At 37.0% G+C, this 17,955-nt stretch overlaps 1 protein-coding gene and 2 pseudogenes across 4 annotated transcripts; all 3 read right to left on the bottom strand.

Moving 5' to 3' along the window:
- Positions 1-2,681: 2,681 nt before the first annotated feature.
- On the bottom strand, positions 2,682-8,387 carry LOC145589386 (protein FAR-RED IMPAIRED RESPONSE 1-like). 3 transcript variants are annotated; one of them, XM_081645929.1, is made up of 4 exons: positions 7,592-8,384; positions 5,457-6,778; positions 3,677-4,946; positions 2,682-3,107 (listed from the first exon to the last, which is right to left on the bottom strand). In XM_081645929.1, the coding sequence occupies exons 3-4, from the start codon at positions 4,136-4,138 to the stop codon at positions 2,967-2,969; spliced, it is 603 nt and encodes a 200-aa protein (XP_081502055.1). In that variant the 5' UTR covers positions 4,139-4,946; positions 5,457-6,778; positions 7,592-8,384; the 3' UTR covers positions 2,682-2,966. The 3 variants fall into 2 exon arrangements, with proteins under 3 accessions (XP_081502055.1, XP_081502053.1, XP_081502054.1); XM_081645927.1 differs by lacking the exon at positions 2,682-3,107 and having other exon boundaries at positions 3,991-4,946; positions 7,592-8,387.
- Positions 8,388-8,450: 63 nt separating this feature from the next.
- On the bottom strand, positions 8,451-12,290 carry LOC145589385 (disease resistance protein RGA2-like; annotated as a pseudogene).
- Positions 12,291-12,907: 617 nt separating this feature from the next.
- Positions 12,908-16,975, bottom strand: LOC145590224 (putative lipid-A-disaccharide synthase, mitochondrial; annotated as a pseudogene). Its single transcript, XR_014101871.1, has 8 exons — positions 16,503-16,975; positions 16,002-16,101; positions 15,793-15,895; positions 15,528-15,702; positions 14,642-14,712; positions 14,149-14,389; positions 13,521-13,737; positions 12,908-13,079 (listed from the first exon to the last, which is right to left on the bottom strand). The product of XR_014101871.1 is annotated as a putative lipid-A-disaccharide synthase, mitochondrial (transcript).
- Between the last annotated feature and the right edge of the window lie 980 nt (positions 16,976-17,955).

The raw sequence follows: 17,955 nt of genomic DNA, 5'->3' as shown, positions 1-17,955 counted from the left end.
GTGTTGGCAGTTGGCACTAGTGACGGCAATGCTGCGGAGCCACAACCACCGACGGTGATGGATATGCTAGCTCCACCCCCTCCTGAACCTAAGAAGAGTCGCATTGAAATTCAACGAGTCACACCTTTTCAGTTGAGCCCAATCATGAGGTTCTGGTTAACCCACCTGTTTCTCCTGCGGTGGGTAACAACACAGCACCACCTTATCCAGACGTGAAGGAGGATGAGGTGCCCAGAGGTGGACCTCAACGAGGCCATACCTACTGACAATGGTCTTGCGGGGGTCCTATCTATCATTGTGAGGAGCTCCACACTTGGAGATGTTGGCGTCATGTACAACATTCAAACTGACGAGACTTTCGAGGCTATCTACAAGGATTACGCGTCTCGCATTGATGTGAAGCCAGAGCAAATCAAACTGTATCATGGTAGTACCCATGTTCCATCCACTGCCTATCCCGAGCCGTTTGGTGTTGAATCCGGGAGTGTACTGTATGTCCAAGGATTGGTAAACCCTTATCTTATTGTCTATATTTATCACTCGTAGTATTTAATTGTTGAGGTTATAATGTTATTTATTTGAAGGAAAATTTAATAACCGAATGTTAAATGCCTTTACAAATCTTTCAATTCTGATTTGCTAATAAAATTACTTGATTTACGTAAGGTGACTTGTGTATGCAAACTGGGGAACCTCTTAGTATTTACGTAAGGTGACAAGTACACGTGTGTTTGTTGTTAAATTCTTCTTGAATTCTATACGTAGAAATTATAGTTAAAATGTATTGGAATAATATGTTAATGGTTCCGAAAAATTATGAGTATAGTATAAAAATTTATGTTGTAGAAATTTGTACGTAAATTAAATTATCGGAGTATTTATTATCAGAAATTTGTATGTCAATCTATGTTGTACAAATTTGTATGTAAATTAAATGTCGTGATCTCCTCATTAAGTATGAATATCCTTAAATATATAAGGAGTATTTGTTATCATATGATTTTTTTTTTCTCATATCAAAATAATAGTTATGTAAAGAGAAAATCAATAATGTTAGTCATCCTCTCATAAATCACCTTTAGTAATTATTAACAATTGAATTAGGATGTATTTGATAAAGGAACATGCTCAGTTAGCCTCTTGCAATTAATGTAGATTGAATAATGGAGGAGTGTTTTACTTCAACATGCTGGCACGCTTGTGATACTAATGAATATAGATGAATTTTGGTCTCGTTACTATTTAATTTTGATGTATATAATATTATGTATTGGCTGGATCTGAATGTGTGCAATTGTATGCAGCCCGGCGTGGTGAATACTTACACTAGGATCAAGAGGTTCTACCTTAAGAACACTGGACATCGCAACAAGAAGAAGCTCCGGGTTCAAGGAAAGTTGGACTCCCCATTGTGCCGCCTGTTCCACATTTGGGGAGACAAGTTTAACATGGATCCGAATGATTTGGTGTTCTACCATGAGGACAAGATGTTGTGCACCCTTGAAACCATAAGTGAAGCTGGAATTAAGAATAGAGACAAAGTGGTTGTAGCCCCAAACGAGCCGATGTAGTTGCCTTTAGTGGAGGTGGAGATGTGCTTTTGTTTGTAATATATTAATGAACTAGCACGATGCTAGTTCTTAGTAGTTGGTGGACAATTTGCACATTATCTTGTAAAATATTTGTGGTTGTGCTTGGTACTTAAACTTGGAGCTATCTTTTGTAGTAATTTGGTACCAATCTGGATGAAACTTTGAAATTCATATGTTTAATATTTTGTGAGTTGTGGTTCTGAATTTGGCATGGAGTTGGCTATAAAATTGGACATGTTCTTGTCAAATTATGTTCGGTATAGATTGAGAACCAAATTTTCAGCACAGCCCATTAAGTTTCAGCCCAACGACGGCAACGAGCCAATTAATTTTCATCACAGCCCATTAAATTTCAGCCCAACCAGTCCATTAATTTTCAGCCCAGCCTTATTTGTCAACCCAATCAGCCCAGTAATTTTCAGCCACGCACATTCCTTTTCAACCTAGCCTATTAATTTTCGAGCCCAGTAATTGTAAGCAGCTCATTATTTTCCAGCCCCCAGCCCATTCATTTTTATTACTAGAAATTTGATATTTTAATTAACGATACGAAAATATAACATTCACTTGTTTAATTATGATAATATTTTCTTTCATAAAACAGAATAAGATATTATAATAAATACTTATTTCAAAATGTACTAATTTTATAATTTAAAACTAAGATAAAACTACTAATGTACAGATGTGAAACCTTTCATTTATAAAATACCTGTAATTTATCCCTTTTTTTTTGGAAAAAGAAATTATCCTTTATCTAATGAACTCCAAATTAAGTGCATACTCAAGCTTGTGTTAACGCCACTCCCTAACAATTAAAAACCTTTTTGAGTGGTAGAATCGGAATATACTTTGGAAGGGTAAATCTCTTTAACTCACAACTATTGAGGTCAAAGTGATAATTATGTTAACGTTTAAAATTATGAACATTAGTACATGGTACCCACCAATTAAAAAGCCTGGCAGTGACAAAACAAATTTTCTTGGGGAAAATTATCTTTTTAAATAGATTATTAACTTTTTAAAAATAAAAAAACGTCAATTTATCTTGGGGGAAAATTATCTTTGTAAAGAGATTATTAACTTTTTACAAATATGAAAACAAAGATTTATCTTAAAATTTTTGGTTCGGCAATGAAGGTAAAATTCCATACATATTTACCATACAGGCATCCCCATTGCATAACAAGGTCAATGACTAATAGGTACTAGTCACATAAGCATTCATACATATTGTTCAAATGTTTAATATAAGATATCAGTCCCTTAAATAACCACAAAATCATACTGTGGTGCCTAGAAATATACTGTATCTGTTACTTAGTAGCAAAAGCTGGCCAAATGATAACAATAAGTAGATGCATTACTATGACGTCAAAACGCTTCAGATGGAGCTGACCAGTCCACCCCATTTCTTTGGAGTATGTCATCAACCGCACCTACATCTTCAACGTAGGTGTAGTAGTTCTCTATGGTGTTCTGGTATTGCAAACCTTGTAGTTTTTTCCTCTTCGCCTGGGAGAAAGGTATAAAAAATGTAATAACACAGAACAAACATGGCCACAACCAAACGGGAAAAATAAAAAAATCGAAAGTACAAGTACAATGCAGTAATTAAAAAAGATCAAACATTTCCACAACCACACCAGTCATACATGGGATATTGTAACCATCATAAAAAGAGAGCCAAAAATAAAGGACAAACCGCTTATGTAAGTGCATGAAAGGAGTGAGCCAAAATAACTCAAACAACAGGCTTACAGAATATGTAACCATCATTAAAAGAGTGGGGCAAATTAACTCCACAAGTCTACGTAACGCAGTGAGCTAATCTGTAGAAACCATATTTTATCACCAACAGAAGTAAGCAATATATATGCAACAACTGAAACACCAAACCAGAACTAAGATCCACACATGTAGGGGGGGAACCTACACAAGATCAAAACCAAATCCACATTCAACCTGGTATATATGCTCATATTTGCAGGATGCATTTGATATAAAATGTGGCCAGCAGCAGGATAAGAGGGAAGAAACACAAAGGAATATCAAATAAGTATTTCAAGTGCAGCTCAACTTACAGGTAGCTTAGCAGTTATTTGTGGCTGAACATGTAGCTGAACATGTGGCTGGTTAGGCACGTCACTTCCCGCAACAATGTCCATGTTGTTATCCCCTTTTTTGTTTGCCTTCTTCTTCTTGTACCCCACCTCTGCAAGAGATTTATGCCTACTCCCCTTGGGCCGTCCTCGAGGTTTCTTCCTAGAAACAGGATCTTTCACCTTCACAGATGGATAAACTTCATCAATAGGCTTGGAAATAGAGTTAGGAGTTGGGCAGGCCACAGGGTTGTTTGATCCTATTTCTGAGGGGGGTTGTAGTGTCCTTGGTAGGGTTGGAAGCAAATGTTGATTTTCAAGGAACTTCTCTCTGCTTTTCTGTACTTCCAAACGAAGCGATTTCAGAGAATTAACAACGAGATCGAATGTTTCCTTGTCATCGACAGCTGAAGCTACTTCACATATGGGCTCAAACTTCCCCATCAATTTGTTGTAACTCTGATATGCCGCATTATCAGTAGGATCGTGATAGGCAACCTTAACTCGGGTATGCTTCCGAATTACATCTTTACGCCACCTTTCAAGAACATACTTGGATGGAATATCAACAACCAAATTTTGATCATACACTCTTATTACATGCCTGCATAAGATACCAAATGTTTCAAACTTCCGACAATCACATGACACATCCTTCGTAACGGTGTTAAACTGAACATAGTAGAATCGCCTCCTATCAGTAATCACTTCTTCACTCTTTCCTTCAGGGATAATTCAGACCCTATCTTCAAGTAGGTATTGAATCACGTTCCCATCCAAGACACGCTCGTCCCTCCCAGTGCAATGCATCAGTCGAGTACACTCTGTTTGAATCTCCTGGAACTTGGTGTCAGTGTAGATTTCCAGGAAGAATTTCTCAACGTGAAATCCACTAACGAGACGCCTATGATATTTGCCGCACCTAGCATCAGCATCATTTTCAGATTTGACACGCCTCTCCATTGCCCTTGTGTACTTCTCCGGGAATTCATATAGCTTCGTTTTCCTGTTTACAAAGCCATCAAAGAAACTATTTATGCTTTTCACCCGTTGAGTTGTCTTCATCCCGGCCCAAAAGTGCTCTTTCATGAACGCTGGGACCCACATATGCCGTTCCTCAAATAAATCAGACAACCACTCATTATCCTCTAGGTTATACTCCGACATTAACTCTGACCATCTACGCTCAAACTCCCCAACTGTGAAGCTCTCATATATAAGAGTCTTAAGAGGACTCTTAAAATCATGATAGCTGAAACATGTACACATCTAATTACATACCAGACATAATGCTTGATAGCAGACAATACAGAAATAACAGACATGGCATTCATTCATGACAAAATAAACCAACACATAATTTATGACTCTAGAATTCTACTATACTTATTATGAATGCTGGAATAAAGTTAAGTTGTGCAAATTCATTTAATTGCAATTTGTGCAATTGCAGTCAGTTTTTGCAAATTCATGCTCATGCAATTATTAGCATCCAGTACACATACAGTTTGTGCAATTATTAGCCTCACAGAATTCTGTCAGGTACTGTACAGCATTTACTATAAGTATACAGTACCTGACATAATTCAATATGTTGTAAATTAGTTCTGCATTTTCATATTTACAGAGCACTGTATAAGACTGTCCTCCCCCCCCCCCCCCCCCTCCCCAGCATATAATTAAAAAAAAAAAAACTTATATCAGAATTCAGATAAATCTACAAGGACCACACCAGGTAATACACAAAGCATATACTACTTACTGTTTACATGTTCCGAGCTTATCCGGGAATTTGTTTAGTATGTGCCAAATGCACCAATGATGCCGCGCATTAGGCATCACTTCTGCCAAAGGCTTGCGCATAGCAGCGGCTTGGTCGGTGAGAATTGCCCCGGGTTGTTTGTTACCCATACATGACACCCATTGCCTAAATACCCAACAAAATGTATCGGAATCCTCATGTGAAACAAGTGCGCAACCCAACAAAATAGATTGACCGTGATGATTAACCCCTACAAAGTTGGCAAAAGAGAGCTCGTACTCATTAGTGAGGTAAGTCTCATCAAAACAAACCACATCGCCAAATTCTTCATAAGCCACCCTACTACGAGCATCAACCCACATTACGTCCTTCAAACGGCCTTCTTCATTTAGACGGTGGGCATGATAGAAATTCTAATTATCCTCTAGCATTCAGTCAAAGTACGCATCATTGCAGCCGCATCACCACCTTCCATTTTCAACCGCTTTTCTTTTCCTTGTACACTTCATGTTCGAGGTCCTTAATACTAGGGAGGTTGTCCACCCCGGTCTCCGTACCTATACACCCATGAATTTGCCGTATAGGGACCCATTCTTCATAGTAATTCAGTAGTTTCTTCCTGACATTCGACGTGTAATTCTTCATTTGATATTCCTTCACCAACTTAGCATCACTAGGTTTAGGGGTATGGTTATCATGGTCATTTTTCAATTTCCTTATAACCCACAAGCCATCACTGTCAACCCCGGTGTATAACATTGCACCACACTCACATTTCTTGGAGGTCCTTTTTGCCCGCTGTAGTAAATCTTCCCCTATTTCACCATTAACCGTACCTCTTGTGCCATATAAGTCCATAGCCTTGGCCCTTTTCTTGGCCTCCCTCCTTGCCCTCATATCGGGTGGACCCCAACACTCACACCTCCATGTCGCCCCTCTCCGGTCCTCCTTATCCTTCTTTGAAAATGAAGACGAAACTCTGGTTATACCAAAACCTTTTTGCTCACCATACTCTTTGTAGTAGCTTTCTACATCTTCAAAGGATTTGAAAACCATCCCTAACCTAGGTGATTCCACATAACAGTACATGCTCACCTTGTTTGTTGAGACAATGGTCTCCACAGTTTCAATAGTTTTGATTGGAGACATGGCAGCTAGTCTGTCAGCAGAGTTAGCAACACTCAATGCCATACAGTTGGGAGAGGGAACATCAGCACCATCACCACCAGAACTTATCACTTGTCCCCCATCAACATCATTAGATGAAACCTCAATAGGCTCACCCAATTTTCCATAATCAAAATCACACTCCATAGCAAGAACTGCAATATAAGAACTCCTATTTCAAATTGCCAACTTATATAACAGAAATCACTTATATCACTCCTATTTCAAATACCAAAACTGAGAGAACTTACAACATAGCAATCATCAATAGAAACACATTACTGGTTACCAAAATTAGAATGTGAATGCCAGGAAAAAAGCATACAATTTGATTTATGTAGTCTCTTCAAGGGAAGGTAATAACAGATCATACTCAACAGCACTAAATAGAAGATACAACAAAGGTAAAAGGATTCCACCAATCTACAATCTTCAGCAGAATTCACTTCAATTGACAGTTACAACAAAGGATCAAAGTTGACAGGAAATTTTTTCATATCACTGAAATCCAAAATCCATTTGCAAATTCACAACTTCACTTCTACAGAAATATCTTTACACACTCCTATTTCAAACCATACAATGTCGAATTACCCCAACAACAACACCATCATCCACTCAACATTCATATCAATTGAAATCAGTCCATTTACAACTAGGATAATGCAATCCAACACAATTACAGCGCATGTCGATAATTTAGACTCTTCCCAACTACCTTTTTATTCACTGTGTTCCAATTAAATGAACCAAGTTCAACCATATATTTAACATTTGCAACAAACAAAAACACCAATTCAACAATTCATATCAATTGCCTTTTTCGAATAATTGGAAGAAGATTCTAACAATTCAACCTCATTTTACCCACCCAATAACAATTGCAACAAACGTACTCGGGAAATTCACAAATTAATAGCAATTACAGGATTTGCAAAAACTAGGGTTTTGAAGATAAGAAAATTTACCAATTGAGATGTACCACTTTCAGATCTGCACCAAGTATAGTATGCTCACGACATCAATTTCGTATCTCGCTATCTCCAAGTCTGAAAAAATGGAGTACAGAAGTAGACAAGGAGGAGAGCTCGTCTTCTCCAAATTCCTCAATGACGGAGTGAGGCAGAGCTTCTGATTCCCGAAGTTAAGACAAAACGGGATTCAAATTCTCACAGTTAATGGTTACCTGATTCACAAAGTTAAGTGCCATGTCAGTTGAATTTCACGAAATCAATAAAATATTCCCACAAGCTTCAATATTTTCGAAAGTGCCATCATATAAACGAATATTGTTTATATGCCATATTAACTGGGGGAACCTCGAGTTTTTGTTTTACAGATCTGTTTTGCATTGATTTTTGTCACCATTATTGCTATGCTATGATGATTTTGTTTATGGGTATTTTTGTTGATTTTGATGTGTTATGAACCCATTTTATGAATGCAAATTTGATATTTTACTTGTTCTTGTATTTAATTCAGTTTGTGTTCAATTTTTTCTATTGAATTTGATTTTTTAATTGCTCTTTTATGGCCTGTGAAGGAGGAAAAGGAGAACAAAGAGAGGAGAGAGAAGGGAGAGGAAAGAGATAATAGAGGGAACAAAAATCACGTGCAAGGCACGTGGATAGGGTCAACGCCGGAGTTCTAATAGGCTCATGTGGCTTTTGACAACAAATTTTTAAAATTGGGTGGTTCTAGACAACAAATTTTTTTTTTGAGTAATTTTTGACAAAAAACTATTTTTAATGGGTGGTTTCTAACAAAATTTCCAAATAAAAATAATAAAAAAAAAATTCTATTAAAAAAGTATGATGTATCACAGTACAATAACATACATACAGGGAGGAAAAGAAAAAGCCCCTAGTGAGGGGTGGGTCATAATTATTTTTTTTCTTACCTTTTCAAAAAAAGTATTAAAAAATAAAATTAAAAAATTATTTTAAAAAAAAAGTCTAATCTATTTTCCCCCAAAAAAAAAAATAAATAAATAAAAAAGACAAGTTATCTATCACGGTACAATAACAAGAGGGACATGGTGAAACTTGGGGCAGTCGAGACCATTTGGACGTCGACACCTTTCTGTCAATTCTGGACATCTTGAGATAGTGAGTTTATTTAGGGAGGTGAGCTTGCTAACGGCTTCTGGTAGATATGTCAATTTGGGACATGCATAAAACTCCATATCTTGAAGAGAGGACAAAAAACTTATCCATTCTGGTATTCCCTTCAATTCATAAATATGCGATAGTCCTAATGAACGGAGGTTCGTCAAATGTTGTAGACCACTCGGAAATCCCACCATTTTAGGAAGTTGCATAAATTTCAAAGAGCGAAGATTAGTTTCAAAGGCTTTCCATGGCATCATTTCATCTCCCTCTCCCCTTGTTGATGGTTGTTCATTTACTGAATATAGATCAAGCTCTGAACAACAATAAAAGGTCAACTCCTCCAATGCAATCAGATGTTCCAGGCCTTGAGATATGCTTCTCAAGTTGCCACATCGAAAGAATTCCAAGGAGAGAATAAGATAGAGTTGCAAACGTTTTTCCAAGACTTTTAGTGCTCACTAGCTTATCATTCCAGATACATAGCGAAGAAAGCTGGTGCAGACATTGTTTAGGGAGGGATATTAGTTGGCGTTCCACATTATCCATTTTCAGCTCCTTCAACTTCATGTCAGCCCTTCTCAAACCAGAACAAGCTGCGGCTGTTGTTGTTGATAGAGTTGTTGTCATCTTCAATACTGAGAGCTTCTCATTGGTGCCGATTAGTGTCAAATCCTCCACTTTAGGACAATGTGGCAGGAATTTCAACTCTGGACAGTGTTGTATATACAATTCTGAAAGACTACAAAATTGCATGGATAATTGATGATGATCATATTGTAGGACTGCCCCAACTAATTCAGATGATGATGTATTTTCTGAATCTTTTGCACTCTCAACTGCTTCTACTCCTTTCCACCATCCTTTTAAATTATCCATAAAAATCAGCTTAAGTACTTCAAGAGATGGGAAGAATAGAGTATGCATCCCTTGCGATTTTGGTGATGACGAGGAAGTGTGACATGCACCATCCTCCATATATTCCACACTGACCATAGAAGTGATACTAAGACGTTTTAAGAAATGCAGTTGACTAAAGACCGGGACCTGTTGACAACTACAATTGAGAAGTGTAATTTCAGCCAAATATGGAAGATTACTACACAAATCACCTCTCCTTGCCCAACTTGGGAGCTTTTGACCCTTGTACCCATGAATCTCCAGTTTCCTTAAATTAGAATGCGGTTTGAACCCCTCCAACACAGCTTCATCATGGCTACAATCATTATTACTAGCTGGATACACCAAGGGAAAGCTTATTTCCAATTCGGTCAGACCCTGTTTCCTGGTCAAGTTTGCTTCCTTTGCTTCCTCTAACATGTTCTTTTCAAAATCTCTGTAGAACTTTATACACAAGTTACCTCTCAAGTTATTGAGTTCCTTTAGATCACTCAATTTAGCAGTACAATTGAGCTTGTTCCTTAAATCTGCATTAGGATTATTATAATTTACTAAAAAAGTAGTCAACCTACTTAGCAAAGTCAATCCTGCTAACCCTGATGGCATGTGAGTTAATTTATGACAACCATTAACATTAAGGCTCCTCAAATTAGCAAGTTTTCTAATATTTTCTGGTAGTCTTCTAAGCTGAGAACAATTACCTAGATTTAGTGTTCGCAAATTTTGAAGATTTGTGATTGAATCAGGGATTTCTTCAAAATCTGTGCTAGATAAATTGAGGAGTCTTAAGTGAATTAGCTTACCAATTGAATTGGGTAAACTCTTGAGTCTGAGTTTATGTAGATCCAACACCCGCAAACAGCTAAATCTCGTTGTTAACTTTTGGCATATTGATTTGCTGAAAGTAGACCCATCATATATTTGCTCCGGCAAAAGAAACGTACGCAGCAGCTTCAAATTAAGCATGTCATTTGGGATTTCCCACAAGTTCAAATGATAAGCAAAGGACAAGTGGAGGATTCGATCATCAAAGTTTGTTCCTGCAGACTCTGCAAGTTTGCACTTGACTCCAGCCACTTCTTGAGCAAGATCATGCATCAAGTCGTGCATTTTGCAGCTCGCAATAGCACCCCAATCATTTTTGGCTATATCCTGGAAGAAGCCCCTTTGCAGCAAAGTTTGAAAATAATCCTCTGCAGCTTCATCTAGACTTTGGTTTTCATTGATTTCTGGAATAACGAAACCCTCTACCATCCAAAGCTCTTTCAACATTTCTTTGTCCAATTCAGTATCTTTTGGAAACAAAGAGCAATATGCGAAACAATTTTTCACTGGCGACCACAAGTGATGGTAGCTAAGCCTGAGAATGCTCATAATATCACTTTTGCCCTCAGGTATTTTGGCAAGACTTGTATCCTTGATTGACAACCACTTTCTTTCCTCCTTGCCATAAAGAAGACTGCCTATGGTTCTTATGGCCAAAGGAAGTTTCCCACACTTGTTCACAATCTCCTTGCCTACCTCCACTAAGTGTGGATTTTGTAGAGCTTCTTTATTAAATGCCATCATTTTAAATAACTCCCAAGACCTTTCCTCTGATAGACCTTGTAATTCATGAGGAGGAAAAGTGCCCATTATTTCAGCCACCTCACTTGATCGAGTAGTTACCACGATTTTACTTCCCTTTCTACCATACTTCAAATAAGCTCTTAACTTGAGCCATTTCTCACGATTATCATTCCACACGTCATCTAGAACAAGAAAGTATTTTCTATCACCCAAATTCTCCCGCAATCGACCTTGTAGTTGCTCCATATCTAACTCTGGTACCTCGGTGTTGGTTGCAGACCTGAGAATCTTTTTAGTGATATCCTCAATATCAAAGTTCTCTGAAACACAGACCCACAGTCTCATCTCAAAGTTCTCCTTAACTTGAGGATCGTTATATATGAGTTGAGCTAAAGTGGTCTTCCCCATACCACCCATTCCCACTATTGGGATTACAGGGAGCATCTGCTCGTGCTCGTGCTTGTTGTTGTCAGTGGAAGAAGCAAGCAGCATGCCCAAGATGACTTTCTTATCATCATCTCTACCAATGACTTCCTCAAGATGAACATAAGAATCAGTCTGAACTCTCATAGGCCTCTTAATCACTCTTCCTTCCTCAAGAGAGCAGGGTACAAAGTGAAACTGTGTACCATCACTGACTATGTTAGCAAGCTTTTCCCGAATTTTTTTAATCTTTCGGGAAACACGGAAGGCAAAGGCTATCTGATTTTCGCGGGAGAAGAATGTTTGCACTTTTCTTTCTTATTTCCACCCATGAGTTGTTTTCGTGCAGCAATAGTAGCAAACTCATCGAACAAGTCATCTGCAGCATAGACAACAGTGGTAAGCCTCTCAACCCAACCACGAACAGCATCATCAGATTGCCTCTCTTCAGCATCCAACAGCTTCCCTTTCATAGTGTTGATGGTATCTTTGAGCTTCTCGAGCCGAGCCTTGAAGCCCCAAGCTGATGCAATCTCAGCAAGGGCCTTTGATCCCAGACTCTTCAGGACTTCCTCTGCAATGCCAAACACTACTGCTTCAGCCATTTGATTATCAGAGTTTTTGGTGATTCAAGTGAATAGTTGTGAAGAAAGATCAAGGATTAGAAGATGATAATGTAGGCCATGGAGTTGACGGAGTACTATAAGTCTACTTTTGTAGACTAATCAACTCCATGCATATAAGGACAAGTGGTCCCGGCCTCAAGTCTGAACACTGACTTTTTCTTGGAATTTTGATGTATGATTCAAATTCATCATGTGATATGTTGAATGGAATTTTTGTGGATACCTAACAATGACTTGACACTTGAGATTCAATAAAATTCAACATAATTAGTGAGTACGAGTAATTTTTTATAATGAACTTGTCAAGGGCCCAATCAGGTTAAAACCGATGAGACATATTGTGGTGAACTTGATACAAGTCAAAAGTCGTATTTATGCTACTTGTGTTCGTTTTGAAAATTGACAACAAAAGCTAATAACTCACAAACCTCAAGACTTTAAAACTCACAGAAAAAATGAACAAGACACCTTCTGAAGAAAAAAATGAACAAATAAATAAGAGAAATTACCAAACAAAACACCCTTTCTTACTATGAGACATTTGAAGTGAAATATTGTCGAGGCTTAAATCCATAGAAATAAGAAACTTCTCAATCGAACAAAACAGCAAAGGGACCGGATAAATAGGGGGTAGAGTACGTAGAAATGAATATTACAGCTAATGGCACCTTCTTTAATGCAATAAAGTAGATGCAGCAATCATACTAGGTTGTGGAGTGTATCCTGATTCATCTTGTAGATAACAATTTGCCGGAGGACTTAAAAGCCTGATAACAGTTCCAGCAGACTTGATTTGTTGTTCTCTTAGGCCCTCATCTTGGATTAGCTTTCTGCAAAAAGATATTAAACAGCTCTGTCAAATGCTTTGTAAACTATGTAGAATCTTCTCAAAAGTAACAATTTAGGAGTTTTGCCTATACAGAATACATCATGAGGATAATAAGCCCATATTTGGCAATCAGCAGTCAAAATAAACCTCTAATCTCCGGTTTCAGAACCCTACATATTCTGTATCAAAAACTGTAACTGCAACCACAAAAATGCATGATAAATGGCTCTCTAACACCTAGATAATCCGTGCAAAGGAAAGTTTTGATAACATCACCAAATGAAATAAGTAGATCAACTAAATCCTTCTACCAGAGACTGAAATAATCACTTCAGAAATTATATTTAGCAAAAGGTTTATGATTCAATTTTGCCACAAATTAATAGCGTAGTAGTTACAAAAATAGAAATATCACTGACATGACAGTGTTCAAGAACCATACGTAAGAGTAGATGCCAAATTTTTGGGAGTACATGTGTCGAAGAGAGCTTCAGGAATGACAGGCGAATCCAAGAGGATGTTAGGAAGGGATATGAATGGCACTTTAGCTTTGTACCGGATTAACCATTCTGTTAAGATATGGGCACAAGGCATGGCAATCTAGCAAGTTGCAGCTCCACAGCAACAGTTCCAGAAGTGCATAATGCAGCCGTGCTCACCTGTGAAATGAAATCATAAACATTGTAAACCGTTGAGGAAATATGAAAGTGGAGAGATGGGAGGGGGGGGTACATAACTAAGGCTACTGTAGCCAATATATGGTAGCTGTTGAACCAAAAATGACAGATCAAATGCAACATAGATCCTAATATCCTATATCCACAGCATGAGAACATGTATTCAAATATTCAATATAAATGAATTTTGGATAGTTGTCCATACAGATGCTCTTCCCATCATTCAATCCAAGTAGGGGTAATCATTATACATGACAATCTTACAAAAGGAGAAAAGTTACTTTGGACACCCCAGATTAGTATATACGACTATTATTTCCAACGGAGGCAGTAGTAGAATAATATAATGACCCTAATAAGTTTTCCACAACAATAAAAGTTAAGCATACTTACATTGAATGCATCATATTTTTGGTCTATTGAACTCCCAGGAGTCAGTATGACAGGCACAGGCCAATGGTCAATCAATCTACTAAGGTAATCTTCCACATGCTGATTAGAAGCGGCAAGCATGACTGTTCTCAATTCAGGAAATGAGCCCTTCAAAAGCTCCATGGTCATCAAGAATATTGGAACCATACGTTGTACCTCTTGTAATCTGCTACCAGGAAGCAGTGTTATAACCTTGACTCCTTTGGAGACAAAATATGTTGCCAACAGTCACTAACATTGATTACAAAGCCATTCCAGTAAAACAGATCAGACAAGATAATATAGCAAATAGCAAAGATTTTTATTTCGGTGTTAAAGATGTAAAAAATAAAGAAATGCAAATGGAAAAGGCAAATCCCAGAAGTAAGGAAATTTTCAAACAATGGATTAATCAGGCAATTAATAAACATCTGCAAGGACAGCAACAACCACAACCACCAAGATTAATACCTCTGAAGGAATTTCAAATTTACTTCTGAAGTCTTGACTATTTGTGTAAATCTTCCGTTCAATAGTGTCTTTCCCCTGAAATTCTACCACTATATTAAAACTAATAGAACAGTAGCTGCAACAGGTTGGTGCAAAAAGGAATATACATCATTTTTTTAGAACAAAAAAATTAAGAAAAATAAAAGACCTTCACGGATCATTTAAAGCTCAAAACACCAGATGTTAAGTTCTTGAAATAACAGAAACAGAATCACATAAAAGCACAAGACACCAATATTGGTTCGCAATCAAGTAAATCAACACTGTTGGGTTATTGCCTACCATCTTCAAGGCTTCACTGTTGGGAGGACCTACACTTCAGCAAGGAAAGAAAATAGTTCTGCCCAGAAGGTTTTGATGCGAATCATGAAAACTCTCTATTACAAGCAGAAATATTCTTCATTGTAGAATATCATATGGAACAATTCCATGAATTTAATCCCAAATAAAAATATGTGAGAAGGATTTCCCTTGTGACTTGAACAAAGAAGAGCTGTTGTCTCTATAGGCTATACCAGTATACCAAATAGAAAACTTATAACGTATTCTAAACCTAGGAGGAAAGAGAATGAAGAGGGAAAAATTAGGGAGCATACAATTGGCCAAGCATACACAGAGAGAGAGAGATAAAAAAGACAAACCGTAAATAGTACCACTTTGGAAGTTAAAGCTTAGCAACTAATTAAAGAAACCAATCAACAAGATCCCAAAAAAGTTGCCTACTCAAAATCTGGAATAGGTTTTACTCATTTTACGTAAATCCTCTACATCAATACAGAGCACTAGTTAGGAAACAAGGATAGGCTCATTAAATACATGCATCCACAATACTGAGAGGTTAAAAGACATACTAAATTCAGCTCCAAACAATCTTCCAGCACAGGGTGTCCCACAAAAGTCGTGGCTAACCCATTTTGCTTGCAAACTTCTTCCTCAAATGGCATAATACATAAAATGTGGTCTATAAATTGAGAAAGCCCCTTGAGTCATGCATAGGACTATCTACATGCTGCAGAATATAGGAAGCTGCAAAAGGCATTTGTCTATTATTCAATTGCAATGGTTATTAGAAGAAAAAAAAAATGAAAATTTGAACTCCAAGTGACTGGTCAATACCTCTTAGCTCTTTGAGGAAACGGAAAGAGAAACCCTTTGCGTCCACTGTTACAACATGTGGTTTAAAAAAGAAAGCAGCTTCCACTGTTTCCTTCAACCTTACCTGAATTTGATAGCCAAAACTTCAGAACAATATCAAAAACCCACAAAGTGAGTTGGTTTTCATTTGCTTAGCAGGCACAACAACATAAAAAGTATTATATACATACTCTAATCTTATAAAGATGTGGCAACAATTCCCAAATTCCCATTACAGCAAGATCTTCAATAGGAAACAGAGATCGCAATCCATGTTGAGCCATCATTGAACTGGATAAAAGAAACTGTATAGGCTAGAATCAAGATGGAACACATAAGGCAGACCAGCTGCTGGAAAAAACTCTAAAAGTAATTTTAACAACATTTTTATGGGAATATAGACCATGGTTCATCACAGAAATTAAGAAATATTACAAAACGCACACATACAAACACAAGAACGAGGATGAGATTGAAAACATGACTGAGCCAACAAAGCATTTTTAAAGACACTTTTTTTAATATAACTTAAATACAAAAGTGTAACAATTAGGTCTTCACTTCTCATCATAGCAAAATGACTTAAAAAAAAAACATTTTTAAATAAAAAAAAAAATAAGTCCCTCACCTAGTAAAGAATAGATCATGCAAATAAAGGTGTTATAACAGTAACTAAAAGAACATAGACTTACCCACCTCCACCAAAAAACTTGACAGGAAATGGTGATAACCTTTTCAATGAATTCATTAGGCGCGCTCCTATTATATCCCCAGAAACCTCGCCAGCAACTACAAACACTCTGAGATCCCCATCTTTAGCAGCAGAATCAACAACAGCCCCATTTGAAACAGACATAAATCTCCTAATCAAGCCAGTGTTCCTAAGCACTACTTCCCTGCTCAAAACTTGGCTTGCCTTCGCCAACATCAATGACATTCTGTATAACATGATAATAGAGAAAAAAAAAAGTAAAATAAACCAAATGAAGTACAAGCCACTGTCCCTATTATGAATATAGAATTCTATAGAATTCAAAACGAAAAAAAAAAAACATCCCCACTCCCCCCGCCCGCCCACAAGTGTGCAGGGCCGGCTCATAGGGGGAGCACCTTGAGCAACTGCTCAGGGCCCCCCTGTTGTGGGCCCCACTTTTTTTATTAAAAAAACTGCATGAAGGTGTATTTCTTCTCTAAATTGTTCAGTGTATTACTTTTTCATTAATCATCTCACTTCTTTACATCCTAATATCTTACTCTGTATCTCCCAAATTTAATACTACGGAGTAATAAATACAATTGTTAAAAAATTTCAATTACTATTCATAATTATAACCTATATATTCTTATTTTTTCCAACTAAACCCACAATTAATCCCACTTCTCTTTATCTCGTCTCAACTTGTAGTGGCCTGATTTATTTTTTTTAGCAATTCAAGTGATTATCATGTACAATAATTCATACTTTTAGTGAACTCTGTAATATGAAATTCATGAAATATGCGTAAAAATATTAAATATTTTGTCGACGTAATATTTATGTAATACTTCTCCATTGTTTAGGGCCCCTTTTTTAGTTTTCGCTCCGGGCCACGAAAATGTCTGAGACGGCACTGCAAGTGTGACACACTCAAAACACATAAACTAATTAAACAACAATTCTTGCAAATGTTCATGATACTTTGCCGACCAGAAGAACAAGAATACAACTCAAGCACGGGAAATATTGCAAGGCCGAACCGGAGAAAACAATTTCTATCGTTAAACACGAATCAGAACTCACCATTATACAATCAAACAGTGAGGGATAAAAAGACTGTAAGATTCAACACTTCAAAGAATTGAATACATTCAACTATCAAGAGTATAACTTAAATTAATCTAATACAAACCTGCATAGGAGAACACAAAATAGCAATCGACTATAATTAATCAAAAATTAATCATCATTTCAACATTTTATTGACTAATTACTATCGTTGATGCATCAAATTGTACATATTTCAACCAATATTGTTATGAACTACAACAAAATTGAAAATTTTATCATTGCATACAATAAAAATTTAGAGCAAACCCTAAAGAAGTTCAGAAATGCACAAATTAGGGGCACATGTTTTTAAAAAAAATTAAACAATTGGCATTTTA

Source organism: Chenopodium album, chromosome 17, assembly GCF_948465745.1.
Source record: "Chenopodium album chromosome 17, dcCheAlbu1.1, whole genome shotgun sequence".
NCBI lineage: Eukaryota > Viridiplantae > Streptophyta > Magnoliopsida > Caryophyllales > Amaranthaceae > Chenopodium > Chenopodium album.
This window is presented reverse-complemented; position numbering and strand designations above follow the sequence as displayed.